This window comes from Telmatherina bonti (assembly GCF_933228915.1).
Source record: "Telmatherina bonti genome assembly, chromosome: 17".
In the NCBI taxonomy this organism is placed as follows: domain Eukaryota; kingdom Metazoa; phylum Chordata; class Actinopteri; order Atheriniformes; family Telmatherinidae; genus Telmatherina; species Telmatherina bonti.
In genome coordinates, this window is record NC_136615.1 from 20442737 (window position 1) to 20465753 (window position 23017).

A 23017-nucleotide genomic window follows, 5' to 3' on the forward strand; every position below is an offset into this window, starting at 1 on the left:
ATTATTATTATTAATAGTGATGTGACAAGAAGAAGATGGCAAAATACCACATCCATATATGTAAATTCTCAAATAAAATAAAAAAATTAATCTTTACAAAAAAAACTCAAACAATACCAAACAACAATAAAGCATTCTAAAAATAAGAAAGCTGTTAAAAGCACTGAGTTGTGTCTACTATTAAACATTTATTGAAAAGCATACACTTCTTTGTACTCTATATTCTCTGATCCCCTATCACTATTCCTGTTCATGGTCTGTACCGTTTTTATATCTGGTAATGTCCTATTGTCAACAAAGTCTTGTTTTAAAAAAAAAAAAAAAGACAAGACGAAGAAGAATCCGGATTAACGAGCTAAATGCGCTGATTTGAACACATCATATGACCTCACATTCGGGGGGGCGGAGCTTCTGGAGGGAGGCTGCAGTGACAAGACGAACTACAGTTCCCATAATTCCGTCCGCGCGTCAACAGCAACAGCTAGGATGTTGCGATATCGCTGGCAGCCAAAGATTGCTGTGGTTGCAGAGATTACACCGCTGTGTTGAAACCTAAACGTAATGTTTTGGCGGATGTCACATTGAGTGGTTATATATTTGCAGCAGCCGACGAAGGCTTAAGTCTCCTGTCTGCTCGACGCATGTTTGGGCTAAACGTTAGCTTACTAAAATCACAGTTTTATTGTAAATGGGAGCAATTAAATAGCCACACGGGCTGCTAGCTATGAGGCAACAAACGGTCGATTCACTTCACTGAGGATGGAAACATTTTTCGGGCATCCCTGTCACACAAGTTACACGTTGGATATATCGCACAAAAAGAAATCATCTTCAGAGGATAACCTGGATAACCTTACACGAAATGTCATAGCGCGTAAGTAGCTAGCACTTAGCTAGCTCGGTAATGGCTGGACGAGATGGAGATGGACCCAGTTTTTCATCAGCAGCCGTAGCCGTCCATGAACAGCTGGATGGCTAGTTAAAGAAACACTTTCTCCGGAGATGCTTTAACCTCCCGGGCGGTGTGATTCACTTACATAACTGCGAGTCGCCACCGCTCCAGCGATCACATACTGGCTTGTGTTGGCAATCAAATGACATTTTCATTTCAAATCTGGAGTCTTTCAACATCCTAATAAGTGACAAAGGCGTCTGGGGCATAAAATAGACTCTGACTCGTCAAGTTTACAATTTTAGCTGCGTTGTATATCACTGCAATAAGGCATCACACACAGGAAACAGCAGCTCATCACTGTGTGTGTGAGACACTAAAGCCGCAAATATTCCTCCTGTCATTTCGACAAGATGAGGAAGTTTTTTGATTCTCGTCGGGAGTTGGTCAGCTCTGGGCCTGGTTCTGGAGGAGGTAGCAGTTCTGGGTCCAGCCATGCAGGCGGGAATTTCATTGGTCGAGCCTTTACTGTCGGGAGGCACCAAGTCACAGTTGAGGAGATAATTGCTGAAGGTGAGAAGGGGTTGCAAAGCCTGATGATGCTTTTTGTTTTTTTCTCTCTCTTCATACGTGTTGTTAAAATGATGTCCTCTCTGTCCTGAATGCTCAGACCAGTTGTAATGTAACCTTTTTGCTGGCATGATGGATGCTAAGAGGCCTACCACTTTCTCTCAGCTGTATTCTTCAGTAACACAACAATTTTCAGCCAGCTATTGTGGTTCAGAAGTGTGATTCAAGAAGATGGAGACTTCCTGGCGCCAGACAGTTGCTTAGTCCTTCTGAAATGAATGTTTACTGTTGAGATCTTCATTTTATATAACAGGTAGTGTAAAGCAAACTGGAAGGCTGAGACTTGAGGATAATATTATTAAGAACGAAAGTGACAATTAAGGATTTTTTTCCCTTTTTTTAAAAATTTTTTTTAATTTTTTTTAGCAGAAGTTTTTGTTTACAGACCTGCCAATGTGACCGCATGTTCAGTAAGCAGGCGAATACAGTCCAACATAATGAACTGCAGTATGTATGTTGAGGTTGGACATTCCTTACTTCTTTCAAAAGAAAGCTTGGACATTTGATCCCCATCCTTTTTTCTGCTATTTTGAACCTACTACAGGGGGTAAATCCAGCATCTTTACTTTTAATCAACTGTGTCAGGCTGGACAAAAAATTTCAAAGTGTGTGTCTGGAGTCTATTTGATACAAGAAGATGCTACAGTTCAGTGAATCAGAGCACATTTTCACTTTCTGTACACTTTATATCACAAGTTATATTCGTCCTCTTCCTGGACCCATGTTCATATTGACGTACTCCAACACCACATGTCAAGCTGAGCGTTCTGCATAAGATATCTGAAGCTGATGACTGTGGCAGCTTAAACTCAGCACAGTAAATGTCTAGGCTGAGTTATACCAGATGGTTAGGCCTCAATGTAGGACTCTACGTAAACCCTGCAGCGATGCCATGACTAATAGATAACGCTATAAGGCAGCACCATGTGGTCCTGATCGTCTTTATTGATGCAAGGCTTGCCTACAAGGACAGACACTGCAACAGTTATTGAAGTAATGAGGTGGGGAAAAAATAGCACGTCTGCTAAACATAGAAAACCTTTGTAAGAGAGGTGTTTTATTTATTTTAACCAGTGACTCAAACTGTGTTGATTGTTGTTGAATCGCTTGCCGAAGCTCAGCTATTAAGATTCTGCATGTTAATGATGAAGATTTCACTAAGCAGCCGTGTTTATCGTATCTGACTGACACTCTGATTTGACAGCTCATCTTTCTTGAATTCTGCAGGTGGTTTTGCAATCGTGTTTCTCGTGAAAACAAATCAGGGTGTGCGTTGTGCTCTGAAGAGGATGTATGTCAACAACGAGCATGATCTGCAGGTGTGCAAACGGGAGATTCAGATAATGGTGAGTTTCTTAGATTAAACATTTCACATCAGGTTGGTTTTGTATACTGAGTAAAAACCACATGTGGAGGCAGCTGCAGTACAAATGTGTTTTGGAAGAAAACCACACAGACAATACACTTTGTTCTGTCCAAACACAAAATCAGTAAAAAAAAAAAAAAAAAAGCTTCCTGTAGTTGTGTTGTTTTTATGGTTGTACTTTACTTATTACTTCTGTCCTTTAAAGTGTTATCTTGCACCATGTGGTTTAAAGACAGTTTAGCTTTTCATAAGATGTTAATATTTTAGTCCTTGTTCTGGGAACTGGTAGAAAATCCTCTTGGGTTTTTGACGTATTTGTGGTAAATACTGTATTTTTTTTTATGTAAAATAAAACATCTGACAATTCCTGCCATAAACTTATTGAAAACAAATGTCATATGCATCTGATAAGAACACTTTCTGGCTTTATATGTGAGAATAGTATCAAGGCATATTTACTATAAGTAAAGATGGAAACGGAATACCCTGAGATCTCACCACAAAATGACAACGTTTAGTGATTTTAGTAAGTTTCAAAGCTTTTTTGTGGTATTTGTTTTTTTTTTTTTAGCTAGTTTGAACTGGACTTTGCTTTCTATATATATGAAGGATGCAGAGGAAGGGAAGGAAGTAATGGATGTTCAGATTACAAACAAGGCTGATTGTATCATTTAACAAACATCCAACAGACCTGTATGCAGTGTTGGCCTAGTTTCGCTTTCTCAACCTCGTACACTTCTCATTTAGTCTCCTTTCATTCACTCCTTGGTCCACGTGTACACACACAGACGGTGCTTCACTTCAGCTCCTGCACTTGACATTTATGTCATTCCTGTGAAGATTGCTGGTTTGCGCTCTCTCCTTCCAGCTCCCCCTGCAGGAGACGGCCTCATAGTGAAAAATAACTAATATTTCTTCCCTGTCCTGCTGCTTCTGTTTGCCATAAATCATGTTGTCATGTGTGACACTCTGAATTCTGTTCTGCATGAGGTAAAATAGTAAAAACTTGTGATAAAGAACTGCGTGCTCCAAGCAGTTGCTTCACCACTCAGAAAGGATGTGGATTGTTCGCAGCAGCTTATTATAGTCGTCCTGTTTGGCACAGACTTTGTGCACTGTAGTCTATAAAGGATTTTATGTTTGCGTTCCTACAGAAAGACCTCGTTGGTCACAAGAATATTGTTGGTTATCTGGACTCCAGTATCACAGCTATGGGATCCAGGGATGTATGGGAGGTTCTCATACTGATGGACTACTGCAAAGGTGAGTTGAAACAGAAATGAGCTGTAATTGATGAAAGATTTGCTTTCTAAAAGTACTTTCACTTTAAAATGACATTACATTTCTGTTGGGTTGTGATCAAACTGTTTCTACATATGAATTGTGAACGATTTAAGGTTCATGGATCAAACAAACGCCTCCTGAAGCTTCAAGCCTTTTTCTTTTTTTATCCTCATGTATAATCTGATGATATTTTGCAGGAGGGCAGGTGGTCAATTTGATGAATCAAAGGCTACAGACTGGCTTCACAGAGTCTGAGGTGCTGCAGATCTTCTGTGACACCTGTGACGCTGTATCACGCCTGCACCAGCGCAAGACGCCCATCATCCACAGGGACCTTAAGGTGACACACTTTAATACTTGGGTTTCAGCTACAACCACAACAACTCAGCTTTAGTTTAACAGGAAACAAGATGATTATGTGACACGCTTCTTGAAATGTTAGTCATTCATCTTATTCACTGTGAAAATCAGCTGCCGCTGCCCCAGCATGGTCTGTAATGGGGCAAGCCCACCATGCTGTGATGCCTTTGAAGAATCATGACCTGTGTCATGATTATGTTGAATGTGAGGGAAAGTTGTGTTTAATTATGCATTGATCTCACAGGAAAGGAGACAATTAATACTTGAAATACCTTCTTCAGAAGAGTCGTGTTCATCGGCGCATCAGTATCAAGTAGAAGTGTTTCAGTATGAAAACATGGCTTTGTTGCATTTTAGATTTCTTGACTTAAATGACAACCTGCAAATGGTGTGTGTTAAAGGATAATTAATGAAAGATGGAAATTTTGAGTTTGACCTGAAGCTAGGCATCACAATGTTGAAAAAAGCTGTTTCTCATCATATATCTCACACAAATAATCAGTTACTGCTCCACCTTTCAGCGATCTTTGTCCAAGTCTGTTCATTCCCCTTAAGCCTCACACAGTCCTCAACCAAAGCAATTCAATTGCTTTGTAAAAGTCTTGTATTTCCACAGGTGGAGAACATCCTCTTGCACGACAAGGGTCATTATGTGCTGTGTGACTTTGGCAGCGCCACAAACAAATTCCAGAGTCCTCAGACGGAAGGAGTGGCCGTTGTCGAGGAAGAAATCAAAAAGTTTGTGCCTCTTTTCCTCTGCACCGTTCATTCATTAGCACATCTGTTACGTAACACAATGCAGAATTAGTTTGTTTACGGTTTTTTTTTTGTTGGTTTTTTTTTATTGGGAACTGCAGCTGTAAAGCAAGGCTGCAAATATGACTAATAGTTTTATCAGTCATTCAGTTATTTTCTGAAACAGCCAATCCAGGGTTGTGATGGAGCTGGAGCCTCTCCCAGCTTTTAGCAGGCGAGCGGCTGGGTACCGTTAGACACATCGCCAGTCCATCACAGTCAATAGTTTTACTGCATACAAAATAAGTATTAAATAGAACAAATGCTTTCATATAAATGCACATTTCTAAACATCTAGTAGAGTATTTAGTTTTTGGACCACAGTAAAAAGACAGATTTCTGCTTAATGTTTAATGTTCTCTCTTCCAGGTACACCACTTTATCATATCGAGCCCCAGAAATGGTGAACCTGTACAACAACAAGATTATCACCACAAAGGCGGATGTCTGGGTGAGTGAACTGGGCCGACCTCTCTGATGATGGGAACAGTGCTTTTGAAGTTTACATAAAGCAGAAACACATGTTTGCATCATGGCTTGTAATGAATGAAACAGATGTCATAGAGGAAAGAATAAAAAGCCTTCAGGTTTGATTAAAAAAAAACCCAAAAGCTGCAAATAGATTTTTACACGCATTATGAGGGGAAAATTGTTTCTTTTGACTAATAATCTTGTCCTCTGTTTTCCTGGGTTTGACTGGGTTTGCATGTGGTTGTCCTCTCCAGGCTCTGGGCTGCTTGCTGTACAAGTTGTGCTTCTTCACTCTCCCTTTTGGTGAAAGCCAGGTGGCCATCTGTGATGGCAGTTTCACCATTCCAGATAATTCCCGCTACTCTTATGATCTTCACTGCCTCATTAGTTAGTACCTGTTAAATATTGTTTCATGTTATCAGCAGTGTCATATTTGTCTCAGTTTCTTCTGTTTTTCTTCTGTCTGTTTTGGAGGGTTTCATTGTTTTCCTCTCTGATATTTTCTGCAGGGTACATGCTGGAGCCAGACCCAGACAATAGACCAGATATATACCAGGTGTCCTATTTTGCTTTTAAACTTGCTCAACGGACCTGCCCTGTCCAGAATGTGAAGGTGAGGCTTTGCTAGTGTCGGGGAAACTCAAATATTTAGATATGCTTAACTTTTTCTTATCAGGAATTGATGTTCATGGTGGAATCTGCTTTAGACCTTCTGCTTGACCCACACAGGCAAACCTGTTAGTGGGAAGAGTGCTGGAGAAAAACCAGCTCTGATTCATTGTGTACATATGTTAGAAAATACTTGCAGCCAGATTGATGGTGATAAGATTTATTCCTGTCTTTGATTGTTCCATCCTGTGCAGACTCCATGCAGACAATGTGATTATTTCCTTTTTTCCTCGTACTCTAGAATTCTCCAATTCCTTCCAAACTTCCTGAGCCAGTCAAAGCAAGTGAAGCTGCTGCGGCAAAGAAGAGCCAGACTAAGCCCAGGCAAGCAAGACATGCTTACTTGTAATACTGTTAAAGCTGTGGAAACACAGTTTTTTTTGGAAGTAATTTGTTACAGTCAGTATTCTGATACTCATTAAATTATGTTAACGCTGCTTACAGCAATTAACAAGAAAGCCAACATCTTTTCCTTTGTTGCTAGACTGACAGATCCAATTCCCACCACTGAAACCTCCATCACCCCTCGTCAGAGGCCCAAAGCGGTGCATACCCAGCCTGCTGCTGGCATCCTACCCATCCAGCCTGCTGCTCTTACCCCTCGCAAGCGGGCTAACCTCCCTGGTGGTGTAGCTCAGCCTGTGGGTGTGTACAGCACTTTGTCATTATTCTTCTACACCAATGTTTTGATTTAAACATCTTCAAATGCACGGGACTCCCTCTCGACCTCTCACTTATCGAGTGCTGCAGTCATCGACAGGGACGGATGAAGTGTGCATGTTGAAACATGGGACAGTTATCAGTTTAGCCATTGACTTAAAATGATAATAACATTTTTTTTTTTTTGCTCTCTCAATCTGCATCACTGCTTCAGGTGATGTCAGTTTATGTGCCTGTTATAAATCACCTTGATGTATGAGTGACATTTTTGTTTTAGACTCAAATTTATTTACATAGCTTCCAACAAAAGTGGATTTTTATCTGTGTGTATATATACAAATTCTCTTCATGCTGCTGAGTATAATGTGAAGCATGCACTTTTTCTGCATCCTGCAGGAGTCAGCTTAGACCTCTCCCAAACAGCTGCAGCTATCCAGTCACAGAAGGCACAGGCTTCAGCTCAGCCGTTCATCCAGATGCCAAACAATACAAGTCAGGCTGCAGCTCCGCAGAAGCAGGTACAGACTTTGCACTGCCAGTGAATTTTTGCAAATTCATGCAAATCCTGAATCACAATCTTTTTTTTTTAATGTGTTGAGAAAAAAAAAAACATCAAAAACCTAATCAAATTTCTCTGTTGACTCAAATGGAAATGGGTAACCATTCACTTTAAAATCAAAGATGACAAACCAACAACAGACTGTCACATATATTTGTGTTGTAGGCTGTGCAGCCAGCTGCAGCTGCTGGAGCAGAGACGGCGGCATCAGCAGCATCGTCAGTGGCCAAAGGTGAAGCTGCACCGCAAGCACAGGCAACAGCCCAGCAGCAGACCACAGCTTCCTCCGTGGCCAGCTCCCAGCAGGTGACACAGACTCCATCCAGCCCTGCCGCACCTCAACGCCCAGCGCGTCGCAAGCAAACTAGTCAGGCTCAGCAGCCAGAGGCTCAGTCTTCTCCCAGCAAATCAGCACCTAGTCAGCCAGCAGTAGCTCAGCAGCAGCAGATAATTCAACCATCAGCGACCCAGGCTCAGCCTGCCTCCACTGAAATCAGCCAAAAGTCAGCTGAGACAGTAAGAGGCCTTTTGCTTCAAACAGTGCCTGAATTGAATGAACATTGCAGAGTTATCAGCATCATTTATTGAATTTTTTCTTTTCATTAAGCATTTAATCCGAGGAGCTTGGCCAGATGTTGCTACTTTCTCCATCTCTCAATTATATATTTCTTTCTTTTGATCAAAGAAGTGAAAATATTGGTTATTGTTATGGGGTTTATTTCTAAACTGTTGTCTGAACACATTTATCTGAGACTTTGTGTGACACATTCCATAAAACCTGATCTGATTTTATCTTTGGCTTGTTGCTAATACCATGCATGCTTTGCTCAGACTCCGCCTCCAACTCCGAAGACAGTGGAGGAGCGAGGCCATCAGCGTGTCCCGAGTGATGCCGCAGTGAGTGTTGATTCTTCACAGCAGCTGTCAGGAGCAAATGGAGATGCTGCAGTTACTCAGTAAGTGACTTTTTACTTTGATAAAGTGAAAAGTACTTATAACTCTTCCCCTGTTAGTTTCACTTTTCAATTTTTTTGTTTTTATTTGTAGATCCGTTACATCTCAGCAGAGCACCGTCCAGCCAGCTCAGCTGAGCGATGCAGTGCAAGACCAAAGCAAAGCTGCACCTACTGGTCCTGGCTCCACACAGCCAGCGTGGAACCCATTTGATGATGACACCTTTTCCAACCTCAATGCTGGTGAATTCAAACCCGACGAAAAAAAGGCTCCAGGTAACATGTTACCGTCGTATCAAATTAGTTAAGTCAGCTGATGAACAGCGTGTGTTTGGTACATAAGTCAGACTGAAAGTACACAAAAAGTCTGAATCCCCTTAGGGTCTATTTGTGCAGTACAAGTATGTTTTACCATTAACATCTACCATTAGATGCTGAAGCAACATCCTCTGAAGAGTTGATACCAGGTCTGCAGGCCTCATCTGTGGAAAACACTCCCCAGGAAACTGGTATGATACACTCTTAACTTTGTGCAGTTGACAGAATGAGTGTTTTTCTTCCCTTTGGTCTGTATGGACCTGCATTAATGACACTTTTCAGTGCCGCCATTGGTTCAGCTTATAAACACAATGCAGTAGTAATACTGCTCTAAGAACTTAGTTTAGAAGCCAGAGAATCAGGTGGAGTGTGTGACATAAAATGAATGAACCTTGTACTACTAATCTTACATGAGCTTGCACATCAAAAGTGTGTTTCTAGATTTAAGACGCCACCTGGAGAGCTAAAAAAGATCCATAGTGGTTTGAGTGGAAATTTACACCGCCTCGCTTCCGTCTCAGTTACACAAACTTGGTTCAGTCCATCATGGCATTCAGTTTTGCAAACTGGATTAGTTTTAATGCAACGTGGACAGAGTTGGTAAAGGACAATCTGCTGATGAGTAAGTGTCTTTTCTGAATAGGTATTATTCCCCTAAATTAAATTAAAATTAAATTAGATTATCTTTCTTAAAATGTGTTGTCGTCCATTTAAACACACACACACAAAAAAGTGTAAACAAGGCGATTATGCTTAGGTCTACAGTTTTTGCTGAGTGGTAGTTTGTGGATGTGAAAACAAATCTATATTTTAATATATACATTTCTTTAACAAGGTTGCTGAGGCTGATAGTTCCAGTAATTCAGAATCCTTCGCCGCTGTTCTCATGCCACACGTACCGTGCAAAGCTGTAGGAGTTGAATGGAAGTGTAACCATTGAAGTAAACCTCTTAATGTGCCTGATCCATTAATCTGATGGCTTTAATTAGCTTTGAAAGCCATAGCTGCCAATATGCATCATATAATGAAGTATGGCTTTGGTTACAAGGAACAGTGCGTTTGAAAACTGGCCACAGGTTATATTTGTGTCTCCCCTCGCAAGGCAGAAGGATTAGGACATATTAAGAAGTCTCAAAAAGCCCGTCATGTTAACCAAAGAACATGAGCTTTAGTTCACATGTGGATGACATTGATTTTAAAAGGCCAACTAACAGCAAAACTGAGCATACTACCTGCTTGACTGGCAAAATAAAACAAAATAATTAAATCACACAACGTTTATTTCACATTGACATTCATGTCTCATCCGGCATCATTGTTTTCCTTGTATTTATTTGAACCGTGTGTTCAGGAGCACAGAGTCATAAACCCTGCCTGAGTTTCCTTTGTGCTTTGTTTGCTAGGTGAAAAACCATCTGCTATTCTGGAATCTGGAGCTTCGCTGCTGGCTGTCCCGGATCCTTTCCACACCCTCCAGCTGTCAGATGCTCCAGGTAAATGGTACTGCGCTGACTGGCGTTAAACACACGTGTGTGGTCTTTTTCTTTTGTTGTGGCAAAATCAATGCTATCATTTTCTGAAAATAAAAAAAAACACGACTTTAATTATCTAAACATGTAACTGCTCTGACTTCTTGTCAAGAGGAACCTTTGTATTTAGTGCTCGAAATAACTAATACAGGGAAGGGATTTAAATAGCTGTCAATCTAAATGTAAGGTTTATGATCCCCCATTCCCCTAGTCTCATTTCCACTTTCCACTTTATTTTCCTGCTCTGTCTGATCGAATGTGGATGTAAACACCTTTCCTTTTCAGCTGCTTCCTTCTGTATTTCACTCACATGTATCTATTTCCACATTTCTTCACCGCCTTTTAGAAAAGCTGATCGAAGGACTCAAATCTCCTGACACATCTTCGCTCATGCTTCCTGACCTGCTGTCGCTGTCTGATCCTTTTGGTGGGTCTGTGGAAGAGTCAGCAAAAGGTATCGACGTGTGCTGAGGTTCAGGGGGGAAAACCAAAAGTACAAGAATTCAAGTATAACTGTGTAGTCTTTGTCTGCATTCTGGCTGTTTCTGTCTGTGTACAAACAGAAACTTCACTGGTATGCAGCAGACTTTCTTATCAGTTTGTAGAGTTTAAGCTGATAAATCTGTAGTTCTGTATTAACAGTGGGTCAGATGATGTTTGAAAAGACTGCTTGCAGATATATATTCCCACAGATATCCTCTGCAGTCTGTACAAATGTAATTATTCTCCAGTTGCAGTGAGTTGTTTGCAGTTGGTTTAATATGACGTTAAATATGACGTAACAACTACTGAGAGGGTTTTTGTTTTTTTTTATCAAAGACAAAAAACACATATTGGAAAAAGAAAGATATATTCAGTTATTTCAGAGAATTCAACTATAAAGCATTTATCACGTGGAATTTAGACATTCTTATACTCAGTGCAAAAAAGATGAGGTCATGTTATCGTACAAAACTTGACTTGTCAGGCTTCCCCTGACTTGTCCCAGATCCTCTCACTGCAGACGACTCTCTCCTGGGCTCGCTGATCTCTGGTCCACCAGCTCCTACTGCAGTAAGCAGCGCCACATCCTCCGTCTCCTCAGTTCCCACCACCGCTGCCTCTGCTTTGGATGATTTCAGCATATTGTCTGGAGACTCGGTGCAGCCTACAGCAGGTAAGTTGAAGCGACATTCCTGCGATGTCAAACACGCCATCGGGGCTAAATTAATGGCAGTGATAGAGGACAGCTGACCAGCTGTATCACTTTTACACAAAGCCAATGAAATGGATGTTAATACACACAGCAGAAATGCTCCATTTTAGCCTCAGCAGCAGTTGCCTGTCATTGCCAACAGCAGCAACAGGCAATTACAGGGTTTTTTGATTAGGTGTAACTGCTTAAGCTAAATATGCTAGAGGGTGATGCTAGCAGTCAGTGTTTTCTCAGAATCAATGTTTGGTCACTTGTTCAACAAACAGAGGTACAGCATAAGGGGAATGTTTATTTAGGCCAGGATTCAGATTCTACAATCTGTCACTACATCCTGCTTTGAATGGCTTCTTTGCATAGGCTGATGGCTAACAATATTCTCACTGCATATTGCACACAAAGGGTTGATATCATCTAATTAAAGATTGACAGAGCAACGTTGATAAAACAGCATATTGAACCAACTTGGGGATTTTTACTGGGCTCCAAACCCAGGAACTATTCTGGTCCACCATCATGACATGAATTGGCATCTCAATTAATTCAAGTCAATTCTCTGTAACATGAGACAATTTGCAGCCTTTAGAGAGCACATGCAAGGTCATGGTTTGCAAAATATGGTCATCAGATTGACACACTGTCGTTTAAAATCTGCCAACTGGACAGCTTCAATTCTACTCCAGGGAGTACTGGGTCAGGCAGCAGTTTTATGGAAAGTGCGATATCATTACAGAGTTTAGATTGCGTTTGCAGGAAAACAAATTCTCTGTTAAAATTTTAAACCATTTGGTGGCATCAATAAATGCAAGTTTATTTTCTTGAATTGGATTGTAACTTTATAAAAGTTTGTTATTTGAGGTCCAGTGAGTATGTTTGGTCTGTGTCTAACAGATGAATGTTTTTGCTTTAGTATTCTTTGTGTCAGATATTTAAAGGTAGTTGGATGCTTAGGCTGACTGGAATTATCTGTAACATTTATTATGGGTCTCAGTAAAAGCTGCGCAGCTGTAGTTGAGCTGTCAGGACTCGCCTGAGTGATAAAAGTCATTATCTGCTGTTAGTACTGACAACACCTGACTATGTTTACCAGCTTCATCCAGATTATTACCACTAATCTCTTCTCATAAAATCTTATTAAACAGGTTTTTTACCACCCAAGAGCAGCAGATGTGTTTCTGCACAAACTGTTGGTTTATGAGTTGGAAATCACCTTAAAGGGGTGCTATTATGGTATTTTAAGTTTTCTGAGCTTTCTACGGTGTTACAGTGTTGAATCCTCATCAGACATGTGAACGGCACTGTTTTTTTTATCACCTAAACGCATGTTTAGCACGCTCTCCTTTCGGTTTCCATGGCGACGAAAAACGCGTCGTTTTAGAGAGTTTTTTCTACTTGGAAATCCTTGTGACGTCCCGGGAGATAAGGTTCGGTGATTGGTTACCTTCTACTGGTTAACAAGGGCATGTACAAATACATCAGGCGGGTGGAAAACGTCGGATAAAGTTATTTCCAACGATGGCTGGTGAGTTTACCAAAGAGAGACATCCTGCTGCATTCGTTGCTGTGGGTTGCTGTTTTCCACTTCGTTTTCAGGGTCTGATTCAGGTTCCAACATGTAGGGCTGTATCCTATGTGTTGACATTGTATTTTGTGTTTTTTATTGAGTTCATATTAGCCTAATCCTTCTGTTTATGAGATGTTACAATGACGGCGAAAGCAGGTGCGGTGCGCGCTCCCGATGTAGTGCCGTGGCGGGAGTCGGGGCTTAATGCGGAAGAGTCTCAATCCACTCGTTTTGCCTGCAGGCTGATCTGACAGCCTACAGAGAGGGTGGGTCTGAAGTAAATAAAGCCATTTGTGACAATAACTCGATCAATCCCAGCCCTTCTGGTCTCAGAAATAAGAATAAATTAGCCTGAAATCCACATAATAGTTCCACTTTCATGAGGGGAAAAAAACAGCTTTTATAATCCCTCTTGTCTGACGTTCACATGAAGAAGAATTAATCAGAAAATGCTACAATGAAAACAATCAACTATGTGTTTGTTGAGAACAATTTCTGACATATTTTTGCATCAGCAACCAACCTTTCCTTCGTTTCCTTCAGACTCGTCTCTCCTGATCTCAGACTTGGAGTCCCAACAGGCCGCTGCAGAGACCGCCACAGAGGATGACTTTGATCCCATTCCTGTTACCGGCCGAAAGAATTCCCAAGGTAGGTCTTTAAAGATGCCTTTAGGAAACATAAATGCCCTAAGGATCAAGACCAGGAATTGGTTTGCTTGTTTTTGGGGTGGGTTGGCGTGGGGGTTCCTTGATGGCTGTACGGTAATTTGCAAAATAAGATGACCAGGTGTCTGTACTTTTCACATCATCAGTGTTAAATTAAAGATGTTCAAACATCTGTAGCAGTAAATGAGTAAATTCTCTCTTTCTCAACCTCTCTCCCCTTGTTTGACTGCTGTGTTTGCTTGTTGTGCCTCCCGCTCCTCTGCTTCTTTCCCCTTCTGTTTGCTCGTACTCGTCTCGTCCTCTACTTTCCTCTTCTCTCTCCGGCCAGTTTCAGGAGGCCACTCGCGCAGTAACAGTGGTGGCTCTGAATCCAGCCTGCCCAGCTTGGCCCGCTCCCTGCTGCTGGTGGACCAGCTCATCGACCTGTAGGCGGCCCACCCCCTCATAGAAGCTGTAACACTGGATAATAGTCTGGCATAGCATAACAACAATCAACACTGTTGTCATAGCTGTCTCCCTTCAGCCCCTGGCTGTCATCTTCATTATAGTTCCAGCTGTAGAAATATCCTTCACCTGTCAGCGCTTCTTCATTCCTGCTTTCCATCGCATCGATCCCATTATCTGCCTTCTCTTCACCTTTTTCTCTTATCCTTGCGTCCAAGACTTTTTGTTTTAGTCAGCATGCATCACGTTTTGTCCTTTGGGAACAAGTGGCCAATTCACCATCATCATTCTTTCTAAAAATGAATAATTTCTGTCTATCTATCCAGTTGGTTTGAATAATACTGCAGTATGTCTAATAGCAAACAATAGGAGATTATTGTTGTAATGTGTAATAGGCATAGTTCTAAGTGGTTGTAGTTATTGTGCACAAGTGAATTTGTCGTTGTTTGCCTTTATTAATTCTCCTCCCCCACCTTATTTGCACATTTTAAAGAAAACAAAAGATGAGGTTTATTAATATAAACAAAGCAAAACTTTCCTGAAACATAAGTCATGCAGCCTGATTTGCTAAATTACCTGTTCAAAACTGCTATAGTTTTGATTTTTTTAAAGGAAAAAAAAACATAAAATGAAGTCACAATGTGGAAACAACAGCCATGACTACAAAATACTGAAGTGCCATAAAATAATCTGTAAAGCTAACTGGTGTATCTGCTAAATAGCAACACAAAACAACAAGAAAACTCCTTATAGCCAATCGATGTGTACCTGCGATATTAAAACAAAAAGAAAAAAATTCCAGACTCTGTTATGCTATGTTTTATTATCATTATTATTATTAATTTTATATTTTTATTCAGCTTGATTTATTTCACAAAAGGCAAACAAACAACTGTGTTGGAAAAATCAGTTTTTTTTTTAAATATGTTAACTGCAGGCTGCCATACTGACAGAAATGCATGGAATCATGAAAATAATTAGATGATCACTGCTCTCATGTATGTATATATATATATATATATATATATATATATATATATATATATATCTCACACACACAACAAACACTCATTTTACAAATAATCTTCACACACTCACGTTTTTGCTTTCCTACATCTCATTCACTCCACACTGTGCAGTCCCTCCTACATTCCTGTCTATTGTTTACTCATCATTTATGTAAATAGATATCTGCAAACACCTCCTGCGGCCTCTTATCCAGTTCGTATATATAAAGTCATTGTCATGAAGCTTTACTTGTGGATGACATATTGCTTTACTTGTGAATCTGATATGTCATATATACATATATATGACATTGTTTCCCTGTTAATACATGTTAATATGAATAGAGTGTTAGAGAATGAATGTAAGAAATAAATATTAGTCTATAATAAAAAATATATCTATGAATCTTAACATCATAGTCATCAGTAATACTGAAAAATATATAAATATTTCATTCCTCTGTGTGGAATTATGTGCTAAGATTTTTTTTCTTCTTCTCAATTGAATCTACTCAGTATATGTCAGTACATGGAAATGTATAGATGATAACCCTAGCTTGGTTCAGCCTGGAAGGCTGAATCCCATGTCTTATTCCACTTATGTGACAAAAAAAGTGAGTCCATGTTATGTTTGTTTACATGGACTGATGAAGGATTATATTTTTATTCAAGTCTTCTGGAAAGTGGGAGTATAATTGTTTGAGTTTTAGTCCTGTTTCATTTGAACTTGTGCTTTTTCAGGCTTTTGTTGGCCAGTTTTAGTGATCACAGGATTCATGTCCAAAAGCATGGCAGTGTTGTTGAATGTTCTGTTCACGTGCGTTGGTATACAGTGTTATAAGTATGCGTGTGCGTGTGTGGAGTCCGAGTTGTTGGGTGTGATTTCCAGTAGCCTACTTGTGTTGATGTTTGCTGCAAAATGGCAACAGACAGGTTTTCATTAAAAGCTCTTCTGAAAGCACAGCCCACCCCCACCCTAAATTCTCTCAGGTAGTCAGAGCTGCATCACTCTCTCCGAGAGCTGGACATGTACAGCACTGACTTACTGCTCCCCACTCTTACTGTCCTCTAGCTGTCTGCGTTGAATATTACACGTAACCGAACTGTCTGAGTTTTTAATGTGCGAGGGGCTCTGTGAAGTGTGCCAGTCTGAAAATGCAGCAGTGCTGCAGCAGCAGCGCTTCGATTATCACGCAGCATTACGTCAGCTGTTGAGGGTTAGAAAGGATCAGCTCCAGTCAGCAATACACTGTAGATGTTTCTGTAGGATCAAACAAACATATTTTGCTTCCTGTGCATGATTACAAAGGGACTGTTACCCTTACCTGCTTCTTAATTTGTTCTTTTACTTGTAATAAGGACTTTGAAAAGCACATAAAAATTGTTGTTAAAGCTACTAAAAATACTCTGTGGGGAAGAAAGAAGTCTAGAAATAATGCTGGCGGGAGGTCGAATGGATTCAGTGGTGATGATAGAGTGCCCAAGTCTTGATGGGTGTTCTTTATGTTACCAAGTGATCTGCTACGTTAAACCAAGTAGTTATATCTGAGTGAGATTGTGGAACAAATTAAATGTTAAATCTATTAGTCCAAAATCAGGAAATGGATTTAAGGCATTAAGTGGACCTAGTGTTTCATTCAGATGCTTAATGGGATACAAAATGACTTGTGTGCCGTTTCAGCATCACTCTCAATATTGTTTTGAGTAGAAAATGCAGAACCTCAATTGATCTTCTGTTCCACATAAACTGACAGGAGAAGCCTCCCTTTTCAAAGTGTCTTGGGTGTATTCACTGCAGGTGCTGCATGTGCAGTCAAAAACATATCCTGTTTATGATCCTTCTGACGAACAGCTCAGTCATTTGCAGTTACTGTTTGAACCTATGCAACTCCCGAGCTTTCTCCCCGTCCCCGCCATTGTGCTGTTGTAATCGGTAAAGCCGAGCGAGACGATTTGCCTGATGTGAAGCAGAAGCCCCTCGTTCTCTTTGTTGTTTTGCCAAAAATGAAAGCTGTCAATTATCTGATACTATCAAGTGTTTTTGAGATGCCTCCTGTCATTATGGCCCAAACCTGCGTTAGAGCTGTGATATTGTGTGCTCCTATTTTTGTGAGATAACTTAAGAATTATAAAGGGATGGCAAATAAAGTACAAATGTGAATGTCAACGTGCTGAGTGTTGATTCCAAGTTTGTGCTCTAAATTTGCTGTGAAAAACTTTGCTGAAATATCCTGTTTATTTGTTTATATTCCACATTTAAAATAACTTTGCTGTAAAGTCAGATACGTATTTATTGTTTCTCAACAAACATACCATAAAACTTGTACATAAAGTAATCTGGGTGAAATATTTAGATCAAAGTTGTAAGTATAAAAGCTATTTGAAACCAGTTTAATTAGAAAAATGGTAGTTTTAGGACAAAACCCTCATTCTGAGGCTTAAAAATGTGAAAGAAACAGGTTAAGGGTGTGTATTTAAAAAAAAAACAAAAAAAAAAACAACTAATAAACTTTGTTGTCAACACATCAGTAGCATGGATGAGTAGACTCTTCCTCTGTTCCACAGGGTTGGACCGACCTGCCAAACTGTCCGATCCGCAGAGTCCTTACCTACTTTTAAGAGCAAGCTAAAGACTGCTATTCTTAGTTTTGCACTTAGTTTAACTCTTAACTCGTCAGAATAAGATTTGTCCAGCTCTTTGCCACAATTCAGCACTGAAGAAGCTGCTTCAAAAGCAATGTTGTGGGATGAATTGTATATGGGCTATTGCAGGAAGAGAAGAGAACAAAACTAAAGAAATAAATAAAATAAAATGCACTGCCTCCAGCACTACATGGCAGCACCTGGGTCCAGCTGGACTTGCAGCAGTCTGACTAGAACTCCTCTATGATGTCCCCTACTGTTTCATTTCTTTCTCACTCTCAGATATAAGTTGCTTTTGAGAAAAGCGTCTTCTAAATGACTGTCGAATAAAATAAAAGAGTTTCCAAGAAGCCATTGCTCGGTGAGAGGATACTTACACATATGAAATCCTTACTCACAAGGACAATGCTGGAAAAACGGCATTTACGAGGCTCTTGGGCTTTCCAGCAACACTGCATTAAAAGCACACCACTCTCTGTTGTGAAAATGGTTAAATGAGCTCTGGGACACTTCTGAAAACCACTACCAGACACAGTTAATTCTGCATCCACAAGTGCAAGTTGAAACTCTACTATAAAAAGAAAAACCTACATTAACAGAATCCAGAAATGGTGCCGGTGTCTGCACATCAGTTTGTTAAACATGAGCAGAGGTAAAACAGAAGCCTTTCCCTAAGTCCAGAACACTACTTTTTGGAAACTACACACACATCCAGGTGAAAGAGGAGAGGGCGCCCATCTGCCTTGTAATCAGCACACAGTTCAAAAGCCTGCATCTGTGGTGGTATGGGGTGATGAGTGAACACGGTGTGTTTAACTCGCTCGTCTTCAAGTGCACCATTCATGCTAAAAGATCAACAAGTTTTGGAGCGATGCATGCAGATGCTAATTTAACTATTCCACTGACGCAATGTCAAACCATGTCTGCAGCATTACCAGTGCTAAACTGGTGCAACAGTTGGAGCATTATTGGGAAACAAAGTAGATAAAGACCCAGACTGTAACTGTAAAACTGCTGAAATCTTCTGAATATTGCAGAGGATTATTAGAATATTAATTCTATTTATTATTGGAGATGATAATTATTATTATTATTATTATTATTATTATTATATAATAATAATAATGATAATAATTTTATATATATATATATATATATATATATATATATATATATATATATATATATATATATATATATATATATATATGTATATATATATATATATGTATATATATAATGTATTTACAAATGTTTTTCTCCAAAAGTATTAAGCAAAGTTGATTCTTAGAAATAGAACAAATTCCTAAATAAACAAAAGAAGGGGGAAAAAAAGGCAATCTGCAGGTGAATATTTATATATATATATATTTTTTTTTTTTTTTTACACCAGGCTTAGCTTTAATAAAATGACCTTGAAACTGATGGGTTTTTTCATGAAGAATATTTAAAATAGACATTTTTCCATGACTCTCTCTGATGAATAACATTTACTGAATATAAAGATTAAAGGATTTAAAAATCATCTAGGAAAAAAGGTTTGTTGAAATAAAAATAAAATGTAATCCACGAACAATCTGCTTCCAGCACTGTAATATCTACACAGGTAAGGACAAATACCAGCTTCATGTTGTGTTCAAACCTCAGTCCAGTTGTTTGTTTGGTGACCTTGTTTTCTGTTAATATGCTATTATTTAACAGGGATTACTGGCATTTATATTCAGATTTAATTATCATGCTCAGTCTTGTTTAGGCTTTAATTGAAGCCAAAGACATTTATCAGCACAAATGCTTGGGACAAAAATCACATCAACCCTGCCATTTAAAGATTAATAGATTATGTTGCACCCTTGTCACTTTACTGTAATTTTTGATACAGAAAGACAGGATTTGCTTTGAGTTTTTTTTCTACGTGATTCTTTTTATAGCATTTATTTCTGTTCAACATAATATGAGAACAGTACATTTTTTTTTTTTTTTTAGAAAAAATGGACATCCACTGTAAAGCATCACCATATCTGACCTTGCTTCTATGTCTCCAACATACAGACCTGCAGAGGGAGCTCTTCAATCATGAACTGCAAGCTGCTCACATGACGTCTTCTGTGCTCTTCACTGAGGATGAACAAAGGCCAAGGATCCAGCAGAGGACTGCTTCGTGTATCTATAATAAACACATGTTGCTGTCAGATGAATGGGGCATTCAGCACAGCCTTGTTCAAACTCCGTGCACCACATCTCAGGTCAGACCTGTCGGCCAAGAATCCCAGATAGAGCCTCAAAACAACCCAGTAGCCTCTGATGTCTTCCAGCTGGCCCCTTTTAAAACACCAGGAAAAGGAAGCAAGATGGCATTCAGAAGTGTCTCCTTTTCTGCATCTCATCAACCAGCTGAGGCATCTGATGTTTTCCTCCAGGCACCGTTTGGAAGGAGGCAGGAAACCAGCGCGGCTCCTACTAACACACACATATTTAGGCCTTGTCCACAAAAAATTCATAACGACAAACCGTGTCACCCGGTCAGGGTATCGCCTCCTCCTGTTCTGCAGCATTTCAGTTTTCAAGGAGCTCCTCTGCGCGCAGAGGCACCTCTGCTCCAGCAGCCGGTGGCGGTGCATCGGGTCGTCTCCAGGATCGGTCAGCAGGCCGCTGTGGGCTCAGTGGCTGTAGGGCCTCTGCATTCCTGGACAATAGGGGGGAAATCTCTGGATGACCCCTTCAGTGCTGCACCTTTTCAGCCAAGATGCTCTCAGGGGAAGCCCTGATTATATAATCATCTCTTTTTTAAAAAAAAAAAAAAAAAAAAAAAAAAGTCAAGTCAGAGCTTTTTATGTAACTTAGAAAGGAACCCAGGTATTGTTCAGTGGCAGTATTACTTCATTTCCAAACACAGCTTTATTTTTAACAATATTCTTGCAGTTAAAAGCATTTTACCGTTTATGTGCTTGTTTTAGGTTAAGGGTCTACCTCAGTCATATGTGCACAGCAGTGATCTTTTCACCGCTTTACAGTCAATACTTTTACTCACTTTGGTTGACTGCTCATCCATTTATGAGTAATTAACGCTTATTTAAGGATATCAGTGAGGTTAGGTGTGTAAGAAGATGAAGAAATATCAGTATGATCATGTGTTACAACTTGAAAGATCAGTATCTAAAGAAATAAAGCAGCTGCTCACCATTCTACACTATTATGGTAAAATATCTCTGGGTGTTTACATATAGATTATGGATTGTGCCTTTCTTTTTTCAGTGGCCCCAGGCTTCTTGTCAACAGCCAGTGTTTGTGCTGCAACTGTTAACGTTTTCCTCCAAGCCAAAGAAATCTGTTTAAAACAGTTGAGGGAAGAAACACACATTTCCACTTTTTATTTTCATATTGTCCTAAAACCCCAAATGGCTGCTCACTGGAGAGCCGTGTGTAAGCAGAATGTGTTATTTCAGTGACGTTAAACTCTGTTAACTTGCTTCAGATTAGTCTGTGGTTCATATCCACTCCTGTTTTGTAAGTCAACACAGCAGATTGCAGGACTGTCTCAGGAGTTGTTGCATATAACAAGCAAGCTGATTGTGTTTCTTCACTATGATTTTAGTTCTGCTTCGACCCCAGCGAGGACGTCTTTGAAACCACACTGCCTTTGCTTTAAGTGTTTTGCTCCTGCATAGTATTTTTTAATCTGTATTCTTCAGATACTCAGTATTAAAACAGCCTTTAACTGTAAACAACATGTAAATGTGTTGCTTGATTCTTGTCCAGAAACGTTGTCACCCTCAATCGTTCTTCATCACTTTCACTTCACAGACTGCTTTTAAGTGTTATAAGTCATTTAGTGTGATACAGATCTCATCCAACACCTCCCACATGTCAAATATGGAAGCTGCATATATTGGATTCATATCCCTGGGAAATCTTCATTTCCTTTTGTGCATCACTACAAATTGATGCATAGTATGGGGTTTTAGTTGGCCATAGCAATTGCCTGTTGAAATTGTGCAATGGTTGTGTAATAACATTTGCGCCGCTGTTAAGACCAGATGGATCATAGAAAAGTGTTCATGTTTAAATGGGTTAAAAGATGGCTGGTATGCTTTGGTGTGCTTTGATAGTTTGCAAGCTACTTGTATATAAAATATAGAGCTCTGAAAAGTTTACTTGGGTCACAATGTGTTGTCTTTCTTTTGATTATTAAAATAAGCTGAGCTATAATGGGGGAAAAAAACATTTAAATCAAAAGAGCAATAAACTCACTGAGTCACAACAGTTTGAGCCTTAAATAGAACTTGCTGCTGAAATATGCAGAGTAGGTTGACTGAAAAAAGATGAGCCTCTTGTTTTTATCAACACGACTCAAAAAGTCATGTGAGCTGAGAGCCATCTTCTTAAGGAGAGTGTGTGGAAAATGTGAAAAGAGAGCCATGTCTTGATCTGATTTCATAACAATAAACATGTGAGGTTAAATGGAAATAGATCAATCTAAGCAGTCTGGTATGAACTAAATAAAGGCTGCATGTGCATTTCTGCTATGTGGCTCATAAACCTGCAGAACGTTGGAGCTGATTAGCTGTGTGTAGTCAGTGATTGCCATTGTTTGTGCAGCCAAGGTAGACAGCGTCCCAGGCCAGGAGAAGATGAGGCCACTATGAAGCATATTTCAGCATTCTTCTGGAAACGCATTCATGAGCTGTGGGGTCATTTTGTGATGTTACACAAGATTCTGTGAGCTGACTTTTATTACCCAGTTATTTTTAAAGGAGAGTTGAGAAGAGAACTAATTTGATCATATGCAGGACACAAAGAACTAAACACCAGCTGTCAAACACATGCAAACACAGCTAGGACTATTTGACGTTGATCATTAGGAAATGAGGTAAAAAATGGACTGAAAGAAAAGACTGTGCCCTTTAAAGTTGCCAACATTCGTCATCAGTCTTTTCGCTCCTCTCTGGTGGGCACTGTAAAAGTATTAGCTGTGTAAATACTTCTTCCAGGTCTCCATGGCATCATAGCTGGATT

The 23017-nt window shown here is 39.8% G+C and overlaps 1 protein-coding gene across 4 annotated transcripts; it reads left to right on the forward strand.

Moving 5' to 3' along the window:
• Positions 1-808: 808 nt before the first annotated feature.
• On the forward strand, positions 809-21109 carry aak1b (AP2 associated kinase 1b). Of its 4 annotated transcripts, none has more exons than XM_079256708.1 (20): positions 809-1465; positions 2750-2868; positions 4043-4151; positions 4370-4512; positions 5149-5270; positions 5697-5778; positions 6053-6185; positions 6308-6411; positions 6709-6791; positions 6952-7112; positions 7524-7645; positions 7852-8202; positions 8518-8642; positions 8734-8915; positions 9071-9148; positions 10361-10450; positions 10833-10940; positions 11475-11642; positions 13786-13893; positions 20054-21109. In XM_079256708.1, exons 1-20 carry the CDS (start codon positions 1306-1308, stop codon positions 20767-20769), a joined length of 3264 nt encoding a protein of 1087 aa, XP_079112834.1. In that variant the 5' UTR covers positions 809-1305; the 3' UTR covers positions 20770-21109. The 4 variants fall into 4 exon arrangements, with proteins under 4 accessions (XP_079112834.1, XP_079112835.1, XP_079112836.1 ...); XM_079256709.1 differs by having other exon boundaries at positions 11490-11642; XM_079256710.1 differs by having other exon boundaries at positions 7852-7992.
• Positions 21110-23017: the final 1908 nt, after the last annotated feature.